The following is a 27091-nucleotide window of genomic DNA, read 5'->3' as shown; positions in this document are numbered from 1 at the left end:
ACTGGCATTCTTTGTGGTTCTCATACGTAATGCTCCTTGGACCTCCTTTCTTTGTCTCCTTTGAGACCTGCTGTTCACCACCAACTAAAGGTGAGGATCCAATGGGACAGCCGTGGCATTGCTTTGGTGTGTCAGCAGCCTTCTGGCAATATTCAGCTGGTGTTACTCAAGTTGACCCTTGTGTTTTCTACAGCTGCCCACTGAGTCGAGTGAGGCAGCCTGGACCCATTGATTTCCTTCCTGGATTTGCTGCTGGGACTCCAAGGGGATGCCATTACCTGAGGCTGATCCTCTAGGAGTTCTGGAGTCCGAATGGATTAAGATGGTGCCTGGCATCTCAGGTGGGGGCTGATTCAGTCTTCAGACTAGAAAGCCCACTTCTGCATCTCATCTGTACGGTGCCCCCCAGGCTTCAGTTCAGCTCTGGGACCTGAATTCTTCTCCCTGGCCAGCTTGTCCCACTTTACCTCTTCCTCTCATGACTCACCCTTCCTCCAGCCACTCCTGCCGTCCCCTTCCTGCTCAGCCCCGTCTGCCTCTTCCCAAGTGTTTTCTGAAAGATATTTGATTTCAGTGAGAGCTGGGCTGACGGCCATGCAATATGCTTTCACTCTCTTCGTGCATGTTGGAAAAGCAGAAAGCTTCTCTCTAGGGATTCTGGGTAATTGGGTTAGTGGCCAGCACACATTAGGAAATTAAAAGGGGTCCCTGATCAGGTTCCTGCTGCATGGGATCTAATGGGTTTGTATTTATAGAACGCTCTGCTTCTAGCCCATACCAGAAATACCACTTTTCTGGTTTTGTGAATGAAGGAAGAGAAATTCTTTTGCTTTTCCAAAATACATTAATGGTTTGAAACAAACCAACTCTCCAGCATGTCAGAGAACAGAACCCAGCTGCTTTCTTTCTTCTAGCCTATACATGTGTGCCCTACCCTCCCGTCTTGGTAGCTCACAAGATCTTTCCCAAAGCCTCTTGGACACTCAGGTGCAATACCTGTGGCTGGACAAGTGTTGACTGAAAACAGACAGCTGCTTTCTGGCTGTGTTGACTTCTTACTACTGTTTACTCCAGGCATTTGACACCAGAGCATTGGATCACAGGTTCAGCCCATCTGGTCAGACCCCTGCTTGACCAGTTAGCAGCTCCCTGGGAAAGCTACTTAAACCTTCATAAACTTCACTTCCCTCCTGGAAGACGAGAATCATAGTAGTAGTGGCCACTGTCATCTTGTTTTCCCCATCTCCAGGGGTGTCTCTGGAACTTCTTCCATGATGTCTGATGTTGATTATTGATTAGAGATAGTCTTCATGTAATAGCATTGATTTGTTTTGTTTTTTTAACTGGTAGGTAACTGCATTTCTGAGGCACAGTGTGGGGCTTTGCTTTATATATTATAGGAAGTCAGTCAAGTTAACAGACATACTTATCTTATCACCAGTTTATTTGTTTCATCTGTGGTGAGAACATTAAAATTCTGTATTAGCAGTCTGGATGTCCGCAGTACATCATTGTGTTCCCTGGGGGCCCAGGCAGTGCAGTGGGGAGACTTACTTAGCCTTCCCAGCTCATGGGGCTCCTTTGTTAGTGTCTCCCCTTCCCTGAACCCCTAGAGATGATTTTCCTTCTGTGATCTGGAAAGCAGCCATTTGGCATCCCCCATAAACTGTCTGCCCATACTTACCTAATGATCTTACCTTCATACTGTCTTGAAAATGAAAACAGTAACATCGAAAATTTTCAGTTAATTGGTTGTAGAGCTGGGATCAAACCCAGGGCCACACAGATACCAGATGAGGGCTCTACCTATGTGAGCTACAACCCCAGCCCTCTGCCCTTTGGTCTCACTAAGTCACTTGGTCAGGCCTTCGACTCTTAATCTCTCTGTCCCAGCTTCTCAAGTTAGCAGGGATGCCACCAGGTTGGGTCACATGGAAGATTTTTTTTACTGTGCTACAACGGTTTTCCCCATTGGTGAGTATGTCTTCTGCTTCAGTCCCTTGTGGCAATTTCTTGATTTCTCTTTATTCAGAATGTAGTTGTCCAAAGGTATCTGGCTGTTCAGGACAGGGTGGCAGTGCTACCATTTCAGCCTGAGACCTGCTAGACCTAGGACCCCAGTTCACAGTTAGCCAGGACAGGTCTTTTCATTGGAAGGGTTTCAGTAGAGCCTAAACATATGGGCACCCCACACAGTAAAAGAGGCTGGGAGTTGGCACTTGAACTGGAGACTACTGAATCCTTTTCTTTTCTGCCACTGATGGGTATCATTTGGGCTTGTGGGCTCTTGCTGTCTGTCATGGGAGTACCAAGCTTATGCTTGTTTCTTAGGTGTGCTTTCGGAAGAATTATTAGCATCCGGGAGAAGGGCCTGGAATATGTGTCCTCAGCTCCAGGGTGCGCGTGTGTGCGCTCACACGCAGTATATAGTATGTGTATAGGTAGTGCCCAAGCCAAAAGAGGACACTGGCTATCCTGCTCTATCACTGTAGGCAGGCCCCTGCAACACCTGATTTTATATGGCCCTCGTGGTTTGAACCCAGGGCTTCACATGTACCAGACAATCACTTGCAGATTTTAACGATTTAATTTTTAAAGTATTTATTTTAGTTTTAATTATGTATATGTAGGAGGGGTAGGGTGTGTTGATATGAGCACAGATGGCCATGGAGTTCAGAAGGTGGCATTAGATCACCTGGAGCTTGAATGACAGGAGCCACTATGATGTGGGTACGGGGAAGAGACAGGTTCTTGCTGTGTAGTGATTGATGGCTGACTTCAAACTAGTGGCCTCCCTACTGCCTTAGCTCGAGTGCTGTTTTTTGATTTTTGTTGTTGTTGTTTTTGGCTTTTTTTTTTTTTTTTTTTTTGAGACAGGGTTTCACCATGCTGCCATAGCTGTCCTGGCCCTCACTCACAGCGGCTGGTCTCAACTCACAGAGATCCTCCTGCCTCTGCCTCCTGATTAAAGGCATGCACCATGGCCACCTGGGTGAGTATTGTGAATTTTAAGCATATACCACCATGCCTGCATCCTTTTCTTTGTTTTCTTGAGGCAGGTTCTCACTGTCGAGCGCTGCTTGCTGCTCCTCTCCAGATGAGACTGGTCCAAGGAAGCATCATCTTTTTATGGACCATGACAGTAACCTAAGTAGATCTCTGGTCCCCTGGCTGTTCCTTCTCAGCCGTGCTGCAGCCAGAGGATGCTTTTCACTATAGCCCTGTCTGTCCCAAAACTCTGTATGTAGACCAGATTGGCCTGGAACTCATCCACCTGCCTCTGCCTTCTAAGTGTTGGGTTTATTGGTGTGTGCTACCTCACCCAGCTCAGAAGAGTCTTTTAAAAGCTACAACGAAAGTCTTGTCACTTTGTTTTCTATCTTCTCGAAGTTCTCCATGACACTTAGAAAAATACCAAAACATCTGACCGCAGGGTTCAAGTTTGATCTGAGACTCCACCTTCATCGCCACCACCCCGTCTGTCTGCATTTTTCTCCATCCAGCTCCAGCATCATCTCCACCCTGTCCTGTCTGCTTTCCTGTCCATCCAGCTCCAGCATCATCAGCTTGCTTTTGGTCTCCAAGTATGGCAGACCTAATTCTCACCTTAGGGACTCCAGATAATTCCCTCTCTCTGAGTGTGTTCCTGAGCAGGCTACTCATCCTTTCAGTCTCCATGTAGATGTCAATTCCTCCATCACTTGCTGTCAGATTCCCCCTCCCCATAGACCTTGTCATCAACTTCTCCCACTCAAGAAATGACCTTGTTTATTTCTTTATGCACTTGGCTTATTTTGTTTACTCTGCCATCTCCTCACACCCTTGTTTTTAATTCACGAAGCCCGGTGGCAAATTGCCTTTCCATCGGACTGTCAGCTCCAGGGTGGCAGGGTGGTAGTGTGCGTGATTGAAAGGCCCCAGTGGAGTCACTGAGACCAGCAGGCTGTGGTGGTATGATTGATTAGCAGTTCTCGAAGACAAGGAAATGGAAAGGAGTGGCACAGGTGACAGGACCTGCCATGCTTGATCTGGCCCAGTGCTTCAGTGACTTTCCTAGGGCCACACAACTAGGACATGACAGAGCTGGGTGAAGTCTAGGCTCCTTGTAGGACACTGGTCCTCAGTATGTGTTCCTTGCCCTGCAGTCCCTCGCTAGAAAGATTGGAGTAGAGTAGGGCCTGGCTGGACTGATTTTTCCCTGTTGGGTGTAATTTTAAACATTGGCCAGTGGGAACACAGGTGAAGTGTCCTTAGTAGTGTGGTGCCATGGGCCAGAAGGGTCTAGAGGAGAGAGAAGAGTCACACTGTTTCAGTAGCCAGTAGCCAGTTAAGTTACTCAGAGTCCATATAGCAGTTGGCAGCAACCTGGGAATATAAGGTAGAGAGAGGTAGGGGTGTGTGTGTGTGTGTGTGTGTGTTTTATTCCACCAGGAGATGGCTCCTCCCCACAACCTCCAACCTCTCCCTCTCTATCACCAGGCATGCTGGTTGGTTTTTGTCAACTTTACACAAACCTAGACATATCTGGGAAGAGGGAATCTTAATCGAGAAAATGTCTCCATCATATACAGAAGCACCCAGCCCACTGTGAGTGATGTCATCCCTGGGCAGTGGTTACTATAAGAAACAGGCTGAGCAATCCATGAGGAGCAAGACAGTAAGCAGCACTCTTCCATGATCTCTGCTTCAGATCCCTGCCTTGACTTCATTCCCTGGCCTCACCCTTTGATGGATCATAACCTGTGAGCCAGATAAACCCTGTCCTCCCTGAGTTGCTGTGTTAGTCGTAGTGCTTATCACAGCAGTAGAAATCGAGCTAGGACTCCAGGGTTAGCTTAAAACCCATAATCCCCCTGGGAAGAATGCTCAGAACAAAGAACTGTGTCATAAAGACCCAGGCCCAGCATACCGCCACCGAAGAGCTTTGAAAGATGCTCATTTGCTAGGTGGTGGTGCACACCTTTAATCCCAGTGCTTGGGAGGCAGATGCAGGGGCAGGTGGATATCTGTGAGTTAGCTCTAGGCCATCCTGGTCTACAGAGCTAGTTCTAGACAGCCAAGGCTACACAAAGAAACCCTGTGTTATGTGTGTGTGCTTGGGGGCGGTTCTAGACGAGAGGTTCTCACCCTGTGGGTGGTGACCCCAAGCAATTGAATGACCTTTTCATGGAGTGGCCCATGGCCATCAAAAACCAGATATTTACATTATGATTCACAACAGCAGCAACATTACAGTTAGGAAGTAGCAATGAAAATAATTTTATGATTGGGGGTCACCACAACATGGGGAACTGTATTAAAGGGCTTATCTAAGCATTAGGAAGGTTGAGAACCACTGTTCTAGACAGTACATGACCCCAGAGACCTCAGGCTCAGAGCCTTCAAGGAGTAAGTCCCCCATTCTGCACTGTTCCCTTCCAAGAAAGCCATTCTCACTATACAGGACTGAAATCAAATGGCACTCAGTCACCCACAAACCCAGACCCTTCCTCTGTCATTCCTGGCTGTGTGACCCTGTCCAGAACTTGTGTATACCAGGCTGGCCTTGAACTTCTCTGTGTCTGTAGAGTAGCCTTGTCTTTCTGATGGTCTTGCATCCATCTTCAGGGGACTGGGCTTACAGGCTGTACCACCACACAGGTTTATGCAGAATTGGAGGTTAAACTCAAGACTTTGGGCATGCTAGACCAGCACTCTACCATCTGAGCAGCATTCCCCAACCCAGCTTGATCCCGCTCTGTCTAGTCCTCTGTTTTTTCCTGATGACAGCCCTGAACTCTCCGTCCTCAGAACTGTCATGCAGCTCAAATGGGAAATGGGCATACACAGCTTTGTAGGTAAAGCCCTGTTTAGTCCAGGACCAGCACTTCATAAAGAAACTGAGGATGGTGGGGTCAAGTGCTGCCAGTGGGGTTTGGGACAGCCTGGTCTACAGAGCTAGTTGTAGACAGCCAAGGCTACACAAAGAAACCCTGTCTGATGTGTGTCTGTGACTCAGTCCTGAACACCTTAGCAAGGTCAGCAGGGATCCATCGTGGCTTTAACTTGGGACAGGAGTCAGGAAGGACTCTGGCTTCCAGGCTTTTCCTTCCCCTTGCCCTTGGTAAACCTCCCCTTGGGCAGAGAGACACATGATAGTGGAGGGCAGCACCAGGACAGGCTCGAGGCCAGGTGCAGGACCATGCTTTAGCTAGTTATTTTTAGTGCAAATGAAAGAAACTTCAACTGGCTGTTGCCCCAGTACAATCAGCTATTTTTGCTTTGAAAGACTGGGATCCCATCCAGCCTTGGGGGAGGGGATTGCAAATGAGAAGCAAGGCGGGAGATGTCGAGAAATGGGAAGTATTGCTTTTCCATTAAGAAAGGGTGAGAGGTCCAATGGCATCATTGGTGTCCATTCAGTCAGTGCCTGATCAGGAGCTCAGAGGTGCCTGCAGTGGATAGCAGAGGCCAGCAGGTGGGGCATAGCTTTGAGGCGCTCCCCTCTTCTCCATGAAGCTTCTGTGCCATCTCCTGGGCCCTAAGCAGGGCCCCTGCAGGCCCCCGCCTGCCAGTTTAGTTCCATGAGGCTGGCGAAGGATGGAACACGTGTGACTTAGCTGAGGCCAAAAGCTCTGTCCTTGGGTTGGACGGAGGTAGCTAGTGGGCTCTGTTGCTGTCATGCCTGGCAATTTGAAGTTTATTTGATTTTGAAACGGGGCCTCAGACTGTAGCTAAGGCTGGTCTGAAACTCACTTTAAAGCCCAAGCTAACCTGGAACTCATGTTGATCCTCCTGCCTCAGCCTTTCAAGTGCTGGGATTACAAGCCGGAAACCCCCACACCTGCTTCAGATGGGACCAGCGCATACTAACTCTTCATGCTGGATCGCTACCCACCCCTTGCCCAGTCCTCTGTGTCTGACCTTGAGGACTCCAGAAGCCTCAAAGGTAGAGCTGGACCATAGCTGCCTTTATGTGTCTGGCTTATTTCACTGAGTAACATACGTGTATAGGCCACATTTGTTTGCCCCTGGCCTCTAATAGCCTTTGAGGTTGCTCCCATGAGCTGTGCTGCAGTGAACACTGGCATATTCCCACCTTCAGTTCTCAGTTGGGTTGGAAACCGAGGAGTGTAAGGATGCTGGGTAGTATTTTGAGTTACCAACACAGCATTCTGCCCCTCCACCAGAATTTCCCAGAAGTTTTTAAACTTTTCATTTTGAGGTCATTGAGTTGCAGTTACGAGAAAATGCAGAAGGATTCCATGGACCCTTCACCCAGCTCCCCCATCACAACTAAGATGCTGACGTTGTACAACAGAACATCCTTTAAGATGAGGTATTTTTAGTAGTGGTGCTAGCATTTATTTAACTCCTACTGTTTGCCATTGGATGTTTTTCAAGTGTTCACATGAGTAGACACAGGATTAAATGAGTTGTTTGCCCTGTGAGGTAGGCACCATTACCCCATCTTAGAGTCCCAAGAAATGGAGGTACAGAGAGGAGACGACCCCTACCCAGTGCCACTCCAGTAGCTGGGTGTAGTTTGGTGTACCCAGCTCTGCCCTAGGCCAGTACTCATCCCTCTGCTTATGCTAGGGAGTTATCACACTTACCCAGGCGTGTTGCACTGTTCAAAACTCAAGGAGCCTGTTTGCCCAGGGCTATGAATTGCATTGGTTACCAATCTTTTTACATTCATGAGATACTGTATAAGCATTTAATTTCTCTGTACATCTGAATGGGTTAAACACTATCCAACAGTAGTTCAAACAAGGGCCATGTGTTTGTTATTTAGTATTTGGACATCTGCAATGATCTCCATATTGACATTATTAATACCTCATTGTATTTGGAAAGTCTCAATGATAGGATCTGATAATCTCAGACAGTAACTATAAGTTAATTAGTATTTTAATTGCACTTCCTGACTGTGCTTTTTGAGTATTTTGCTAATATAAATATACAAACAATAGGCATTGTTTCAAGACTCCCTTTTCTCTCTCCCCAGTCGGTATTTAGAAGTCACATCTCAGTTTAGCAGTAATTGTCTGTCCCTCATATCAGTCAGTGGAGATGACTTTTACTTGCCAGACCCTCTGGTAGCCAGTAGCTTAAGCATCAGCAAATGAAGTTGCTTTCTATCTTTTCTGTCTCCTGTAGCCCAGACAGGCCTCAAGCTTGGTTATATAGCTTGGGATGACCTTGAAGTGTTGGTCATCCTGCTTTTGCTTCCCAGCGATCGTTACCACAGGTTTCTTGTTAGGCAAGTCTATGCTTCCCTACTCCTGGTCTGGGTAAAAAGACAAAAACAGTTGCACTGACCCCGTGTTTTCATTAGAAAACCCAAACCATCCTGGGCACTCACTTCATGGACTCCCTTTATTTAGCCTCCCATCTTTGGGGTCACACCTGGCCTTAACTACCAGAGAAACTGCTAGAATAGGTAACAGTTGGGTTGTTGGGACTGACTGGGACTTGTTGCTTTCACAAACTGAACTCAGGTTCTGTTGGCATGAAAGAAGGGGCAGAAGAGAACATGGGTAGTGATGTCTGAACAACTCACCTGCTGGCTCAAGGTGATGAACTCCTGCAACTCAGTGTCTGGTGGTGGAAGCCCTTATGAGGCTTCGTGTGTGAGTGTGCGTGAGTGTGTGTGTGTGTGTGTGTGTGTGTGTGTGTGTGTGTGTGTGTGTCTGTCTGTCTGTCTGTCTGTCTGTCTGTCTGTCTGTCATTGTGTCTTGGTGAGGCATTTCTGACTTAAAACATAAACAGCTTCCTGAATGAATATAAAAATGTGATGGGTGGTAAGAACAAGTACAGTTGACAACTGTCTGCAGTGTGCAGAGGCTTTCAGTCATGCATTGTCTTTGGCCTTGAGGTACTGACAGTTCTTAGTCCAGAGAAGACTGTAGCAGTAAAAACAAGGCAGAAAAGGCAAGGAGAGATGGCATTAAGGTGCAGAAGGTAAAGACTCCTTGGCCTTGGAAGAAGGGTGTCCAGGAAAGTTCAGATGCCTGAAGGGTTGGCCTGGGGAAAATCAGTGATGCTGGCTGGGATGGAGCTTTGAAAGTTGTGAGGAAATAGGAATTAGCAGGAGGAACTTCATGAGGGAGGGCCTGCCTTGGACAGGTGGGACATGGGGATGTCATGAGAGGAGCTCTCTGAGATGAACATGTCAGCCACCCTGTTGGTGACAGCAGAGTACTGGGCTTGTCTGGGCACACTCAGCAAGAGACAGCAGGAGCTGTACATGGAGTGGTGGTCCTGTAATGAGAGTGGACAAAGGGAGTGTAGAAAAAGTCTGGGCTGCCATGGCAGGTCTCAGGAAAAGCCGGGATCCAGGAAGACTTCATGGGAGGGCCCAGAAAAGTAACTTCCTAGAGCAGGATTAGTATGAAGGGCAAGGTCATTGGATTTGGAGATTGGCACTGACTCTGCTGGCTTTGTGCTCCACAGAGGGGACACACAGGCCCATGTCCTCCACTCCAAATGATCATTAGCAAATCCTGACCAGGGATATAGAGAGTATAGAGCTCACTGCCCTAAGGAGCCAGAGGCATGATGGGAGTAAGCCTGTGGTGGCTCTGCAAGCAGCAGGTGAAGTGCAGCTCCTGGCCTGTTGGAACTGCTTTGCAACACCCCCACCTCAAGGTCATTAAAATTTCTGGGAATCCTGGACTCCTGCAGAGTGGGTATGGCCAAGCCCAAGGGTGACACGGAAGCATTGAACCACCTCCTCCAAGTGTCAGGAACTAGGTCAACACAAACATGACCACTGGGTTCCCTGGGCTACAGGTCATAGGCTTCATAGGTTTGGATTTGGATAAGATTTAGAAACAATGAGAACAGACCCTTTTTGCACTGGTTGTGGTGTGCAATCCTTAATTCCAACCAGAGAAGCTGACATGACAGCTGATACCCTTTGGAGTTACTGGCTGCCTGCATATAAAGAACAATTGGAGGGGAAATGCAAAGGAGAGTTTGAGTACTTGAGATATGTGTCCTTGGAATAGCAAAGGAGCTTGGGTACCGACTCTGACCGGGCAAACCAGCCAGCCCCTCAACCTGTTTTCCTTATTTGTTAAATGAGGTAATAGCTGCCAGTCCACATGCTGTGGGTTAAACAGTGTAATATATATAGAAAGTCTTCTGTGAACCACGCTGTTAGCCACTGTTGATGTGACTTACCAGGAAGTGTTTTCCTAAGCACCTGCTGGCTACCAGGCTCCATGCCAGAACCCGAAGTGGGCCACAAGCAACCCCTGACCTTAAGGGACACATAGCCAGCAGGGGAGACCCTGTGCTGTGAAGAAACACCTGGTGTGTGTTGTGGGGTAGTGTTCTTCATCAGCTCTTTTTTTTTTTTTTTTGAACACCCATCAAGGTCTAGTCAAGTCAGAGAACATTCCAGAAGGAACAGCAGAAGTGTCAACTGCCTTTTTTTTTTCTGTTTCAAAGGTCTCTCTCTCTCTCTCTCTCTCTCTCTCTCTCTCTCTCTCTCTCTGTTTCTCTAGCTGACAGCCACCTTAGGGTTGGGCCAGGGGAAGAGGAGAGTCCCTTGGAGTGACTTCTGGAGAAAAGAAATGGGTGGGGGAAGTGGGATATGTCCCCCCCCCTGTTTTGGATTCAGGAATTGGAGAGCATATATCACTGTGCTATGTTAGACCCCCGGAAATCTCAGGCCTCCGGGGTCCCAGCCCAGGACCGCTGTCACCCCAATCACCAGGTGGATTCGTAAGCTTGCTGCAAACTGCATGAGGCTTTATTGTTGTTTAATGAGCTAATCCCATGTTAGCTCGGGTCTTTCACCCATCCGCCATGGCGAATGGCTAGCAAAGACAGCCCAAAGGGGCTGCAGAGAGATCTTGTAGGGCAGCGTAAGGGGAGTGTCTAAGGGTATGCACAGGCTCAGGATTGGTGTGCCTCCAGGCTTGGAGGGCTTGCCCTGTGTTGATTGGTCAACTGGTTGTTATGGCCCATAGGCCCTCCCAGGGTGGTTGCTATGCTCTGTTCGTCATTGCTGTGCACTTGTCCGTAAAGCACACCCAGAGCCGTAAAGCATAGCGTCACCAGCTAACTTCTGATTGGTTCCTTGCCACGAGGCAGGCACCTAACCTCTAGTGACCAAGGCAAGGTCAGAAAAGCATGTGTTATGCTGTTATGGCTGCCAAAATGGGGAGCTGGTCCCTTCACTCTGTGAATGCAGTAGGGTTCCACTCTAGGTTGTGTTGGCATTTCAAGGGGAAGCCTGAGCTTAGTTCAGGTGGGAGAACAGTAAGCAGGGGTTTCCTGTCTACTTACATCTCTGCCTCTGTTAGAGGGGATCTCGGGAGTGAGGGACACATGTGAGCTGCAGTCCTATGGGGTTAGGTCTGTGCCGGGTGGGGAGATTGAGCTGTTTCCTGTGTTCCCTAAGGACCGGGATGATGATGGAGGGGGAATCTAGAGCAGTCCAACAGAGTACCTCGGAAGCAGGGCCCACAGGCTCTGCATCTCGTAGCTCATCTTGAGATTTTTATATCGGGGTTGGGGGTATAGCTTGGTTCTTGCCTGGTGTGCACAAAGCCCTGGGCTCAAACTCCAGTATTTCGTAAACTGCTCATGGTGTCTGTCACATGCCTATAATCCCAGCATTGGGGAAAGAGAGGCAGGAGAATCAGACGTTCAGGAACTTCCTTGGTTACTCGGCAATTTGGACATGAGACTGTCTGGAGTGGGGATGGAGGAGTGAGGAGGGGGGAAGGAGAGGCTTATTTGTTCCATCTGCCTGGGGCCTGAGAAATTTGCTCTTCTAACAAGCCCCAGGTGATGGTGATGTTACTGGTCTGTGGCCCACACTTCGAGAAGACCACCTCTTTCACCTCTGTGGTGAACACTAGCCGCCCTGTGTATGCTGGTCACATCCTGTGACCTCAGTTCTGCCCCAGAGCTTTGGCTGCTAGCTGGCTCAGCCACCAGTGAGGCTAGCAAAAGCATCATTGCAGCATTCTGCTTGTGACTGGAAGGTAAATACCCAGACCAGGCCTCTGGTGCCTGAGGAGTGCCAGCAGATTGAGCTGACAGGGTTGGCAGCCATCCAGACTGGTCCATCCTTCCCTCTCACTCCACAGCTTCCTGCTTGCACGTCCTCTGCTCAGGTTTTGCTCCTAGAGAAATTGGCACAGACATGCTCTCTTGCAACCATTTGACCCCCTAAACAGAGGTAGGGGGTTGTTGACAGTGTCTCAAGAGGTCCAAGGACCAGGCTTAGAAAGTAACAGGTCCCAGGGTGCTCAGGAACATGGAATGTTGTGTCACGAGGCAGCCCACATGTTCTGCATCCTTCTTCCTTCCCATTGGATCGGCCTGTGTCACGGACTCATCTCACCTCTGAGGGCGATAAAGAACTTACACCAGTGGGAGTGCAGCACAGGATCCCAACAAGATGATACCCCACCCCCAAGTGGGAATTGCCGTTAGGTAGAAGTCAGGGGAGGGATGCTGAGTCCCCTCTCCCACTACAGCCTTGTTCACTACAGCCTTGTGCAACACCTGTTACAGAAGTCCCAGTGTGAGATTGAAGGACTGTTAATGAGTTGAGCATGTAGCTCTGTTGTCTAGTGCTTGCCTGGTACAGACATCCCCTGCACTGTGTAAAGCATTTGTAAACCATAGGCCTTAATATCTACCTTGGGAGACTGAAGCTGGAGTCCAAAGTTCAAGGCCAGTTTGGGAGGTCATCACGGACTAGGCTTGGCTGAGAAGTAACTGGCTCCATAAGAAACAGTTCCCTCTTGTTGGGCTTGGCTCATGCCTCGGTAGCTCCCATACCTCCTTTACCCATCCCCCAAAGGATGTGGGCTGCAGCCTTTTGTTGAAACTGGGTGTGGGTGTGTGGGTGTCTTCCCAGCTCCTTAGCTCCGAAGGCATTGTCCCACTTTCAGAATCATTTCACTTTCAATTGATCTCATTCTCTAGGCAACTTCCTCTTTTCCCTTGGACAGGTTGCATATAACTACTTGTATATACTATCAAAGAAGTAGCCCGAGGCAAGAATGGGATGTAAATCACCCTTTTATCAAGTGGCCATTTTGGCTTTCTCTTCTGCAGGCTGGGCTGGACTGAGTTGAGGGTCAGGTTAAGACTGCTGACAAAAGCCCATTGTCTCATCCTCAGATCTGCAAGTCTTCCTGAAGGGAAGGGTGGGCCTCGAGGTGGGGTGGATACTCTCTCCTTTAGAGGAAAGAGCAGGAGTTGAACTGTAGAAGAACTTAGAAGCTGAGACAATAGCCCAGCTTCTTTCTCCATGGACTGTCTTTTTACTTTTGAGACAGTCTCATGTAGCCCAGGCTGGTGGTAATTTCGTTGTTTCTGACCATGGACTTGTGATCTTCCTGTCTTCACTGAGTTCTGGGATTATAGGCACACGCCACTGTTTCTGTTTGTTTGTTTTGTTTTAATGCAAGTGTTGGGGATTGAACCCAGGGCTTTGTGTATGCTAGGCACACACTGTACCAGCTGACCTCTGCATCCCTAGCCCCTCTTTCCCAACTTCATGAACTCAGCCCTCCCTGGAAACAGAGCAGAACCAAGACAGGGACACTTGGCAGAGGGCTTTGTTGAACTTCAGTTTTAGAGATGAAGACTCAGAGGCTAGAGTTTACAGGGAGAAGTTAGGAGGATGCTGCTTCTGGAGAGGCAGGCAGGACCAGGTTATTGAGTGGATGGGTTGTTACTTCAGATGACGTCTTACCTCCTGGCATGAGTCTGGACGGCCATGAAGCTCTTAGCCAGCACTGCAGTTCCAAAGTCAGTGTCCCCTTTCCTGGAGATTTGGAACAGGTCTTGATACCAACGACTTTTTTCTCTGACAGGTGTGCGCCTTGACCGAGTGCGTGGAGGCCGCCAGAAGTACAAGCGACGGCTGGACTCGGAGAACAGCCCCTACCTGAGCTTACAGATTTCCCCACCTGCTAAAAAACCAAGTGTGTACCAGGCAGCACTCCCCCTAACCCCCACCTTTCTCAGCCTGGAAGACCTGGCATCCTCCTGGGGCCATTCTGGTCTTCCTTCCACTGGGTGGTGGGTGGTGGGCAGTGTGGATCTAAAGACGGCCAACAGTGGTATTGCCTGCTTCATCAGAAGGCCCATCAGTCTATATGGAGTGGCACAGAACCCAGACCCTCCTAGAACTGTGTCAGAGGCCTTTGAGCAGCTCCCCATTGCAGGGGACATCTCAGTGCTCGCATCACTGCTGCCAGCAGCTTCGAGATGTCGGGACAGACACCAGCCACATTTGACCCCCAGGGCCTCTCCCTGACCCTTCCCCTCTTCCCCAGGCATTTACTGTGTGTTCTCTCTTTGGTCATTGCAGTGACTAAGATCGTCTCCTATCTACTGGTGGCTGAACCAGACAAGTTGTATGCCATGCCTCCCCCTGGTATGCCGGAGGGGGATATCAAGGCCCTGACCACTCTCTGTGACTTGGCAGATCGGGAACTTGTGGTCATCATTGGCTGGGCCAAACACATCCCTGGTGAGTCATGGTGGGCTGGGGGCAAGAGCGGGAAGGGGCTCTAGGCTCACCCTGTCCCATAGCTTTGCCTTTGATACTTGGTGCCCCGCCCATTGAAGCCTAGAAGACCTTTGCTACCCTTGTAAGGCTCTTTTTCTCTCTTCTATGGGATTGAGGGGAGTAAGTAGTATTTGGAAGGTTCTGTAATGCCTATGAACTGCCAGGGGCTCATCAGAACCACTTTTCATTTTATCAGGACCTGTAATAGGGGTAGACACTTGATAATGTTTGAACAAGTCCCTGGAACCCACAAGACAAAACAGTGGGCTTCCCCTGAAGAGTTCACTAGAATTATAGTGAAAAGGAGCTGCCTTCTTTCACACTAGCTGCAGGCAGAGAGAAGGAATTAGGAGCCGGAGCCTTGGGAATTGGGTCAGGTTCAGATTCTAGGCCCAGAAGCTATGTGACCTGAGCCTGTCACTTAACCCGTGAAATGGGACAGATGGCTTTATCTTTCTGTTTGTAGATTGTTTTTTGTTTGTCTGTTTGTTTTTGGTCAGCTGTGACCCTAAGAGATGAGCATGCTACACATGGCAACATAGCAGAGGTGTGCTAGCCTGTGAGTGCCCCCACGTGATCAAGCTGATTCAGTTCCTGTGTGTGTGTGAGATTCACATGTGCCCCACAGCAGGCACCAAACATGGGTGGGAGATGTGGTCCCCCACACTAACCTTTGGCAGGCCTAGAGGATTCTGAAGTGGTTCCTTGGCACTCTGAGCCTTGGGTGGGTTTGCCGGGCACCTGGCTAGTACGTCCTTCGTAAGGAGCTCAATCTCCTGGGATTACACACTCAGTAGTTTTTAAATCTGCCCTGTGCTGCCTCAGCACAGGTGTGGCGTCAGACCCATGCTTAAGACACCTCAGCCTGGATTGCTCCACTGACCCCAAGCCAAATTGGGCACAGCCACCCCAGCTCAGCCCTCAAACTACTATTCCGGGTCAGTTAGGTTTAGTGTCAGAAGGATGGCTCAGGAGTGGCGCCTGGCGGTCTCCTGGATCAGGACATCTTCCTTCTGTTGGCCTTAGCCCCATAACACCTGGAGGAAAGGAAGGTCCAGGAGATTCAGCCACATCTGTGCCAAGAGGGACAGGCAAGCAGGGTGGTTATTGGGGACGTAGGCTTTGGAGCCCCACCACCAGGGCTCCTGACCCAGGTATGCCTTTATTGGCCTTGTGTAAGGTTTCTCTGAGCTTCAGTGTTCCCATCTGTAAAATGGGAATCCCAGAAGCTCCCACTAGGACCCCCAGGAGGATGTCACTCAAAACTGCCACAGCTGCCATGGTTGTCACAGTTACCAGTAGTGATTCAAGCCTTTTTGCATTTCATCTCCATAGAATAATTCCTGTGGATTATAAACAGTGAGTGTGATGGCTCACACATGTGATCCACTGGAAACAGAGGCAGTGGGCTTGCCATCAGTTTAAGGCCAGTCTGTTGTGCATAGCAAATTCTAGGTCAACAAGGATACCCAGCAGAAGAGACCCCGACTCAAGAAACTAGAACCATAAATAAGAAGTGAAGTAAGCAAGGGCTTGCTTGTCTTATATTGAGTTGCTTATTTTGCATAAATTTGCATGTTGAATCATCCCTTAATTAATAAAGGGTCCCCTGCCACTGTTTGTAAACCTCACCCTAAGGGCAAGGACAGACCAAGTGTCTGGTTTTTTTTGTTTGTGTTTTTAAATGTGTCTAAGTAGGTGTTTTACCTGCATGTAGGCCTGTGCACCATGTGCATACAGTGCCCCAGGAAGCCAGAAGAGGGCGTCAGATCCCCTGGAACTGGAGTTACAAATGATAGTTGATCTTCCATGTGGGTACTGGGCATCTACCCTGAACCATCTCTCCAGGAGCAGCAAGTGATTGCTGAACCATCTCTCTAGCACTGTGTCTGATATTTTTAAACTATTGACTTAATCCTGCTTCTGATGGAAAACTCATTAGAAGCCAGGCTTACCCAGAAAGCACTTGAAGATAGAGACCATGTTGAGTCTTGCTGATTCTGATTGGGGGCATGTGGAAGGGAGGATTTCTGACTACCCAGGACCAGAGCTCTGCAGCAGTCTTGAGACAGGGGATTGCCTTACAGTGTCTTCAGCCTGTGGTCTACAACCAGGCACACAGAGGGTACTAGTGCTTGCAGGGTGAGCACTGGACAGAGGGTCTCCCAATATGTGTCTGAGATAGACTTAAGGGGTGCCTGTCCATTAACCAGAGATGATCTAAGACTTCACCCCACGAAGCCTTAATCTTCCAGTAGGTTCCTATGTCTGAAACCCATATATATATATTTTTTCATAATCTCCCTGCACTAGAGTTTGTCTGTCTGTGTCTCATGTCCTGGTGCTGCCTCTGTATCTGGTGTCATTAATGAGTAAAATGAGGACCACCTGAGCATATCTGCTGATAACTCGGCCTCACGACTGAGGTGGCTTCATGTGACAAATGGGTGGGCAGCATATACGGCATGGATACACCAGCAAACATCCTGACTCGTGTAGATCAGAGTAGAGCAGGGTGGCCCAGATCACAAATCAACTTAAAATAGTTAATTTCTGGAATTTCCTACTTCCTATTTTCATACCAGTTGACCTTGGATAACTAAAACCTGAGAAGAGGAACGATTGTTGTTTTCTTATTTTGGAGACAAGGTGCTCCTATGCTACCCTTCTGCCTCCACCTCTCCAGTGCAGGGTTATTGCTTGGGTCACTCTGAGGATGCACTACTGGAAATGCAGTTTTGGCTTGAGTTGCATTTCCCAAGTTTTGGGCTTCCTGGAGGGCAAGCCATTATCATGAGATTAGCGACAGCAACTACCTCTCACTCCCCATGATCCAGAGATTAGAGCACCCTTTGCCCTGGCTACTGCTAGTACTTCAATGAGTTGCTGTCTCCCTGCCTTATTGGCCACTTGTCTGCCTTCCCCAGGCAGCTGGGACTCCGCCCTGGGCAGGAGAGCCTTCAGGGGAGTCTTCACTAGTGCCCAGCCCAGGCTGCTGTGTGCAGGGGATCCCCAGAGACCTCTTCAGGAAGGCTCTTTGGACAGACTGCTCCCAGGGAACTGCCGTCTGGCTGGATGAAGGATGAGCTGCCGAGTGACAGCAGCTGTGTCTGAAGTGGCCCCGGATCCTATAATTACATCTCCCTTTATTACCTCTCTAATGGCTCTCCAGGTCGGCAGAGACTATCATAAATTAGCAGATTATGAACTCCACTTGCCACAAATTACGTGCTTTTTTTTTTTTTTCAAATTCTAGGAGCGAATAGTGTCGTGGGGGATGGGGCCAGCTGTTATTAGATCCACTGATGCAGATAACAGTTTTGCTGGAGCTTGTAGAGCATACGGAGGGACACTTGTGAGCCAGGGGTCCTGGGTTGGGCAGTGCTCTCAGGATGAGCTGCAGGGAGGGCTGGTCAGCCTTGGTGCCGCTGGAGCCTTGATGGCCCAAATCCCAGATGAATTGATGGGGGCCTGTGCACCATGTGCACCAAAGCCCAGTTGGAAGTACAAGTGCATGTGTTCAAGAGTTGGGGGGGTGAAGGGGGTGTTTTCCCAAGGTGGAGAGGGGTATACAGGCTTCGTGGGTTTTAAATGACAAAGATACTTCCAAATACCAGAAGAGAATGTGAAAACCTCCAAGGCTCCCATGTGAGAGCCTTCTGGGAACTCCCTGTGTGTGTACAGCCAGCCACCATGTATTCCCTCCCCACATGGGCTCACATTTTAACACTGTATTACCCTCCTGTGTGTTTCATGTAACAATGTTAAGTATTTTTGCACTTCCCATGTGCTAAGCAGACCAAGAAATGTTCTGTGTGTGTGCGCGCATTTAACCTCAGCACTCCTGACATGGGGTCCTCGGTCCCATTTTAACAGAGGAGTGGAGGTAGACAGGGTCTGAGGTGGTCTTGCCTAGGGTCACCTGTAGTGATCAACAGAGTGGCTGTTGTGACCAGTTGGGTCTGGAGTCTGGTCTTCCAGCATGTGTTTGCACATCCTCACAAATAGTTCTCCCTCACACTTTTTGGTTTGTTAATTAACGGTTGTGTTTATATAAAAACTACATGTATCACAAATTGCATTTCCCTAGTTTTCTGCCTGGCACACTTTCTGAATGTGTTCTAACAAGGCCTATTCTCACCACCACCTCTGTCCTCTCCTGCAGACATGTCTCTCCTGTTTTCGCTTCTAGTGTTTTTCTCAAGTATTGTAGAAAGCATTAAAATGGTTTCAAATAGCGACAGCAAACACTGCAGGTGGGCTGGGGTTTTCAGAATTCTGTCCAGGACTTCCCAGCTGTTGGAGAGAAGGCATTCCCCAGAGGGTGAGCCTGCTGCTCAACTACACACCAGCTAGCTGGCTCAGCAGTTGAAAGCAAGCCTTCTGAGTGCTCTCTCCCACTGTAGCAAAGAATTTTCCAAGTGGCTGTCTCCCCTGACTCCCCAACCCTCGGAGCAGGCCAGCCTCTTTCATGACCCTTACATGGGATATAAACTCTAAGCAAGTGTTCTAGGTTGTTTTCCTGCCATCCCAGGGTTAGGCCATGGCATCTGTTTGTTTGTCCTCTGTTGTGACTACTTATCAGGCTGGGTGGGCAGGAAGGCAAGTGGCACTGTGTCTGGTGTCTACACTTTCTGCGCTTTTTTGGAGCTTAGAGTTCAGGAGTATGTCTGTATCCCCAGTGAGTGACCCTTTTGGAACACAGCCTCCAGGTCACTTGTGCAGGGTCTCCCTGGGCTGTCCTTTAGCAACACTACCATTGAATGTTCTCAGAACCTTCTAGTCATTGAAGCTCTTTCCTCCCTCCCTCCCTCCCTCCCTCCCTCCCTCCTCCCTCCCTCCCTCCCTCCCTCCCTCCCTTCCTGTTTTTCAAGACAGGGTTTCTCTGTAGCCCTGGCTGGCCTCAAACTCAGAGCTCCACCTGCCTCTGCCTCCCAAGCGGTGGTGTATGCCACCAGGTTGGTTGGTGACAGTTAAGAGACCTGTGACATCTCAGCCGTATGCCTTGGAGACTAGAAGTTATGGTTTGAGTAAACCATAGGTCTCCATGGGGCACTGAGAGGGACAGAAGCCTGCTTGTGATAATCTTTCAGAGATTTGCCTGAGGGATGAGTCTTAGCAGCCTGTTTTTGTTCCCAGAGCCTGGCTGTGCCTCATACCCACCCTTTGTACTGCCTTCCAGTTCATTTGTGGGGTTAATTCACCCCTCCCCAGTCTTTCTGCTCTCAGACTACCCCTGCCTGTGCAGTCTGCTTCCTCCTCACCTGTACCCTCCTATGCTTGCTGATTGGTATCTGCTAATTAATGTCACCAAAGCCTCTCTCCTACTCATGGACCTGATAAGGGAAATTGGATGTCCATTTCTATCTATCTTTTATTACCTTCGGCTTCCTGAGCCCCCACAGGCCACCACATACCCTCTTGTGGTACTGGGAATGTGGACAGCAACTGACACACAACTTAAGCCCTGTGTCCCATCAGGTCCCCCCAGGAGGCAGTCACCAAAGTTCCCCCTCTGTGATTGGTCACCCATAGAGTCTGGCAGCTAGGTGGTGATCCAAGGCACGGGTTGTATGGACAAGTTCAGGGTTCATAATGGTAGGATACAAAATAAAGGCAAGGTAATTGGCCTTCCATTTCAGGGGTACCTCAAGAGGTCCTGGGTGGGAAACAGGAAAAATGTCATACAGGTCCTAAGAGATGGGCTATTTAGGAACTGGGCAAGTCCAAAGGGAAGGAAGTAATGATGACCTGGATGGTGGCTTGCTGTGTGTCACAAGTTGTGTGGGGTCTTCATACATGCCCTTTCAGCATCATGACACCGCAAATCACAGTGAGTAGGCAGGGCTCCCTCTTAAGTTAACAGATTCTTTCATTAGCAGAATTACCCAGAAACAAATTCCTTAATTTCAGTTGCACTTGGCACATTGTGTGAGTGGTTCTGTGGGTTATGTGCCCGGCCCCGAGCACTGGGATCTGAGAACACATGCTAGGCAGCTGCTCCACAACTGCACTATATTCCCAGCCCGGTTTTGTTCATACAAAGTCTCATGTAGCCAAGGCTGGCTTTGAACTCCAGATCCTCCTTCCAGGTACTGGCATTCTCCCCGTTTCTGGATGAGCCCCCCCCCCCCTGAGGAGTTGCTGCCTCCTATTTAGTGGTTATGATGTTTGAAATTAGCAAATTTTGCTCTTCTCTGTTGCCTTCTCATAAATCAGGCTGTTAATTGACTTTGCCTAAGTCAAGTCCACACACAGTGCAATCCCAGCATGTCACCCTCATCTGGCAGACACAGATTTCGCCTCAACATCAATAGGAGCTCATGTGTTCTGGAACCATCCCCTGGTTCAGCTCACAGCCACTCTGAGGCATCCTTTGCTCTCGTGCCCATTTCCTGGACCTCAAGGTTGGAGAGGTCAAGGTTACAGAAGTCACATGGCCACCTCAAGGTTAGCCCACAGCTAGTAGTACATGGGCAGTCAGAGTCGAGCCCAGGTAATCTCCCATAGCACATTGGACAGGGCAGTGTCATGATTCTGGAACCCTTGTAACCTTCATTTCTCCTCACTGGAGGGAGCGGGTAGCATCCACCATAAATGATAGCTTTCCACAGCATGTTTGCTGAGTCTTAAGGGAGAGTGACAGTCTAGGCAGCTAGTCTGGACACATGGGCTGACAGGCTGTCTATGGAGTGGTCCCTGCCATTGGTCACAGGAACTTCTGCCCAGGCCACAGACCACCGAATCCTCCTTCCTGGGTGGAAACTACATTAGGATCTGGTATAGTTTTAAATCAGAGAGCCTCCCTGGAGTGAGCAGAGTGTTAGAGACCCCATCTTGCCACCCCCAAATCCTGCTATTAATTCAGCAGCTCCTTTAGTTCCAAATGCATCTAATTAATCAGCATGCCTCCCCAGATACTGGGAAAGGCCTAAAACTAACAAGCATAGTGATAATAACTGTCAACATTGACCCAGCTCTTATTATGTAAGTCTTTCCCATGAATTCTGGTATGACTTGGTTACCACAGGGGTGACAGCAACACCACATGGTTCCCCCACCCCCAACCAGGGTCTGGAGGTGCAAGGACACAGCCACCCCCCCACCCCCCAGGTCAGCGCTCTAGTAAGCCCCAGGGAAGGCCCTGGGCCCACTTCTGATCATTGTCCTCTTTTGCTTTTGCAGGCTTCTTAAATCTGTCGCTTGGGGACCAGATGAGCCTGCTGCAGAGTGCCTGGATGGAGATCCTCATCCTGGGCATTGTGTACCGCTCACTGCCCTATGATGATAAGCTGGTGTATGCGGAGGACTACATCATGGATGAGGAGCACTCTCGCCTGGCAGGGCTGCTGGAGCTTTACCGAGCCATCCTGCAGCTGGTACGAAGGTACAAGAGGCTCAAGGTAGAGAAGGAGGAAATTGTGACGCTTAAGGCCCTGGCTCTAGCCAACTCAGGTAAGGGTGGCACATGACCCTCAAAAGCCTTCAAGGGGTTTGTGGGAGCCTAGCAAGCACAGCTCGGGCTGTGGGCGGGGCTGGCTGTGATGGGTATGGGGTAAGAGACAGACACTGCTGTCACCAGCGAACACTGCCCGCTAGTTCCTTTTCTCTTCCTGTGATCAAAAGCAACTTACAGAAGAAAGGGTTTATTTTTGGCTTCGGGTTCCAGAGGGATAGAGTCCATCACTGGAGTGGGGCGAGGAGGCTTGGTGTGGCAGCAGGAAGCAGACAGATGGCATTTCATACACACACACAGGGAGTAGGGAGAGTGAACAGGAAGTGGAATGAGGCTGTAAACCTCAAAGCTGGTCCTCCAACAAGGCTCCACTTCCTGAAGGTTCTGTCACTTCGCCAATACACCACCAGCTGAGGACAGAGTGTTCAAATGCATGAGCCTGTGGGAACATTTCTCACTTAAACCACCACACACTGCAAGGGCGGCCTGGAGTTGAAAGGACAGTCATGGAGGCCAGTGCTGGTTTTGTATTTCCTAGGCCTTTTACTTGCAGACACCGAAGGATGTAGATTCTGAAAGTATTGCTAAGGGCTGTGTCTGCATCCACCACTGAGCAAGTTGCTTCACTCTGAGCCCAGTCTACCGTAAAGCACTTACTCCACAATGTGTTTATATATAATTTGAGGTGGCATCTTGTTCCACCAATAGACTTGAGGTAATGGCCTTAGGGTGTGGTTTTGGTGTGTGGACATGATCCCTTAGAAGGAAGAGGAGGGGCTTCAAGTCAGACAGACGCCATGTAGCCAATGGTGAGTTAGGACGTCCATTCTCCAGTAAGACAAGGCTATGTGGAGATACACAGATTAATAATAATGGGTTAATAATTAAAGCGAACTAGCCAATAAGATGCCTAAGCCACTGGCTAAACAAGTGTAATTGATATTAAGTCTCAGAGTGGTTATTTCTTAGGCACCTGTGGGACCAAAATAGATGGAGAAAAACTCCTTTCTACTATAATTATGTAGTAAGGGCTCAAAGTAGTAAGGGCTCAGCTTGCTAATTTGGCTATGACATTATGACCATAGCTCTTACTATAATCCCATTTTATAGACGTGGAAATTGACGCTGGGAAAGTTGGAAATTTGTCCAGAGTCACACTGTTTAAAGACACCAGGGTTTGTCCAGGTGTGGTGGTATAGGCCTTTAATCCTAGCACTAAGAAGACTGAGCAGGAGGATCTCTAAAGTTTAAAACCAGCCTGGTCTACATAGTGAGTTCCAGGGTAGCCAGGACTACATAGTGAGACCCTGTCTTAAAATAAATTTTTTAAATTTATTTATTTATTACATATACACTGTTCTGCCTACATGCCAGATCTCGTTATAGATGACTGTGAGCCACCATGTGGTTGCTGGGAATTGAACTCAGGACTTATGGAAGAGCAGTCAGTGCTCATAATCTCTGAGCCATCTCTCCAGCCCTTAAAATACATTTTAAAAAAAATTAGAAAAGAAATGTCACAGTTAGGATCCAAATCAAGGCCATCTAATTCTCAGATAACCCAGGCTTATGCTACCCTCCCATCAAGTCATTTGGGTGTAATACAGCTGACTGCCATGTGGATGACTTAGCCTAGTATTAAAGTCTTGAGATTATTCCATTTCCTAAACTTCACCTAGATTATCTGGGGTGAGGCATTGGACAGTGGGTGGATCCATCCACACCCAGCGCCTCTGTCCTACTGGAGGTAGCCTGCTGGGTGCTAGGGAGGGGAGAAATACAGGGTCTAGATGAGAGTGGTGCTGGAAACATGTACATATAATCATAAGCCCATCGCAGGGCAGTTTGTTGCAGAGTTCCTTGCACACACACACACACACACACACACACACACACACACACACACACTTACACTCCCAGACACTTTAACAGTGCTGGCACACACACTCTCCCTGACACTGACAGCATGACCTTGGTTGGCTCTGTCCTTGAGTAGGAGGCATTCTGGGTACTTCCTTCAAGCACCTGTGAGTATTAGAGATCAGTTGAGGATAATGCAGCCCAGTGCCTGGCCTTGAGGGAAGCTCGGCAAATATTGACGGTTGTCATTGCTATTATAATGTCAGAGGAAATAGTGCTCCCAGCGCATGGATGAGGGACAGCTGACTCCCAGGTGGAGACAAAAACACATGCCAGGCTTTCCCAGGAAGTTTCATATCCTAGGAACTCCTCCAGTGACTGACAAACTGTGACCATTGGTCACTCTGTGGCTTTAAAGCACACACAGGGACACTTGATGACTCAGCCCCATGCTACTCTATAGCACTCCCATCCTCAGACACATGGGTTTTGTTGCTGTTAGGTCCCCAGATTTACCCTCTGGTGCCTTTGGCGTCATCATCAATTCCCAGCTGGGCATTGTTAGCCAATGGGGGCTTCACATTGCCCAGCAGTCTGCCTAAGAACTCTGTGTGGTTTCAGGCCTTGGGGTTGTGTTGTCCTTGTTTCTGTGCCTCCTGCCTTCTCACTTCCTCCTGGGAAAACACCCTCCCCGTAAATCATTCAATCCAAACCCTGCCTTAGGTGGGCTCTGCTCCTCAGAAACCTGACCTAATACAGGTTGTTTATTTTGTTTTATTTTATTTGGTTTTGTTTGGTGTATCTCTATAAACAGACAATGCATGGAATTCCATGTGTCGTCCCTGCTCCTCTTCATCCCTCAGCATACCCTGTGTGAGGCAGTTTGCTGTAATTAGCAAGCCAATAGTGATTGGCATCTCTCTGGTTTTTGAGACTTTCACTCTGTAGCCCAGGCTAGCCTGGGACTGACTGTATATTCCGGGCTGGCTTTAGACTCGTGGCAATTCTCCTGCCTCAGCCTTCCAACTATTGGGATTATGGGTGTATACCATCCTCCCCTGGCGGTGGCCCTTGCTTGCCCCAGACTCCTGGTTTCTCCTGGCAGCAGTACAAGGGCCCCTGTAGCTAAGTGAATGGGGTGACTCAGGTACCTGGCACTGAAGAGCAGAACTCATCAGAGGCTGACCTGGCCCCTTGAGAGTGTGCCAGCTGTCACTCACCCGCATCCCAGCCATCTCTAGGGCTCTTTGACAGGAGAAAAAAAAAATTCATAGCCATTGATTTTGTAATTAACAGTTTATCAATGCCATCGATACAGACTTGCTGATGGATTGCAAAGAAATTGATCCTGCAATGTTATTTTATTTCATTTTTGGTTGAAAGCACCTGCCAATTGTGACTCCTTGGGGAGGGTGACAAGATGGGAAATGGAGTCAGGGGTGGCTGGGGTCCAACCCTGCAGGGACTCTGGAGAGTACATACTGGAAGGAGACCCAGGGGAGACCAGAGCATCCTAGGGACCAGACAGCTGGTTTAGCTGCCTCAGCAGTCTGGTGTCAGGCCATCCAGCATGCTCTGGACATGACTGCTCTTTTGAGGAATCCACAAGGTTGGCTCAGCTCCCAGTGTCCACACAGCAAGCTTTGGGGCTGCAGGTCATGGGGGCCCCACACAAGATGTTAACAGAAAGTGGCTGGGCAGCTCCCCACCCCCACAGGACAGGTTCTAGGGGATTCCCTTTGTTCTGCTCAGACCCAACTTCAGCCCACTGTTTCCGAAGGTGAGTTCATGGGCTACATTTTAAGCCAGTGCTTTTGTTGTTTGCAGTGCTGCGGACCAGACCCAAGGCCTTGTGCGTGTTGGGCAGACACCCATCACTGGGCTCTGTTCCCACTGGCTCCCTGAGTCACCATGCCCCTTGTACTCCCCCTCACCCCCAAGCTAGACATTGATTTCTGCCCCTTCATGTCCTTTCTGCAGCCAGAGTGGTAAAGTTGGCTGTGGTGCAGATGGGTGGTACTCCTGGCTTAGTAGACATGGAGACATGATGGTTCCAGGAGTGGTAGTGGTGAGTCAGGCTCCTGTGACACAGGCATTTGACTTTTCTGTATCCTTAGTCTGTATAGCCCTCTCAACCCTATAAGGTAGGCATGGCTAGGAAGATGAGAGACAGAGAAGTTAAGTAACTCACCCAAAGTCTTATACAGCCTGCAAGTGAGGTTCTAGTTCTAGTTCGGCCAGCCAAGTTCCAGGTTCCCCTCAATACTGGGGGTCTGAGCCCAGTGCCACCACCAGTCGCTGACTCCGGTCAGCCCTACAATGAAGATGGTTGTTCTTCAGCAGTCAGCCATTGAAAGTAGACATGCTGCCTGCTGGTCTGTCTTCACTCCAGACATGCCTTCCACCCGGGGGCCGCCAACCGGTGCTGGCACTGACTCTCTCCTGTGTCTGCAGATGCCATGTACTTTGAGGACCTAGAGGCTGTGCAGAAGCTGCAGGACCTGCTGCACGAGGCGCTGCAGGACTACGAGCTGAGCCAGCGCCACGAGGAGCCACGGAGGACGGGCAAGCTGCTGCTGACACTGCCCCTGCTGCGGCAGACAGCGGCCAAAGCGGTGCAGCATTTCTATAGTGTGAAACTGCAGGGCAAGGTGCCCATGCACAAACTCTTCCTGGAGATGCTGGAAGCCAAGGTGTGATGGCCCAGCACAAAGATGGACGGACATGATCCATGTGGAGACCTCCACAGCCACCAGCCTCGACTTTCCACACCTGCAGCGGGGCTCTGAGCTGTCCCAGAGGAGGAGCTTCCCTGCTTCCTGGCCATGTGCAGACTCCTGGGGGCAGCAGATGGGGAGATGGGGATGGGAGGGCGGGGGCGGGGGGCTCATCTGTCACCCGCATTTTCTTTGGTATTTTTTCCTTCTCCATGGGCAGTGCTAAGGCTTGGGCCAGGGCTGACTCCCCTTAGGGCTGGAGACCACCAGAGGAAGCACCCCTGCCTGCAACCAAGAGGCAGTGCATCTGGACCCCTCCCCATTCAGGACTTCATGTACCTGGACGGGCAGAGCTTAGTGTCCAGGACCTAAAAGACACAGACTGGGTTCTCCTGGAGGTGTTGGTGTCAGAGAGAGCAGGCCCTTGGGGTAGCAGTGTCTCCAAAGGCCCTGCGTTCTTAGAGCTCTGTGACTGCACCTCCTCAGTCCAGCTGGCTGCCTCCACTTTTTTCTTTCCTCTTG

At 49.4% G+C, this 27091-nt stretch overlaps 1 protein-coding gene across 2 annotated transcripts in view; it reads left to right on the top strand.

Moving 5' to 3' along the window:
• The window catches only part of Esrrb (estrogen related receptor beta), a 48061-nt gene extending 21510 nt beyond the window's left edge, over nucleotides 1-26551 (top strand). For both annotated transcript variants that reach the window (XM_035445792.1, XM_035445791.1), the window contains 4 exons: nucleotides 13836-13946; nucleotides 14336-14497; nucleotides 21722-21991; nucleotides 26307-26551. In XM_035445792.1, the coding sequence (XP_035301683.1) occupies nucleotides 13836-13946; nucleotides 14336-14497; nucleotides 21722-21991; nucleotides 26307-26551 (788 nt within the window). The remainder of the gene's footprint in view (nucleotides 1-13835; nucleotides 13947-14335; nucleotides 14498-21721; nucleotides 21992-26306) is intronic.
• Nucleotides 26552-27091: the final 540 nt, after the last annotated feature.

Source organism: Cricetulus griseus, chromosome 5, assembly GCF_003668045.3.
Source record: "Cricetulus griseus strain 17A/GY chromosome 5, alternate assembly CriGri-PICRH-1.0, whole genome shotgun sequence".
Taxonomy (NCBI): domain Eukaryota; kingdom Metazoa; phylum Chordata; class Mammalia; order Rodentia; family Cricetidae; genus Cricetulus; species Cricetulus griseus.
The sequence above is the reverse complement of the archived record's forward strand: the minus strand, read 5'-3'. Positions and strand labels throughout refer to the sequence as shown.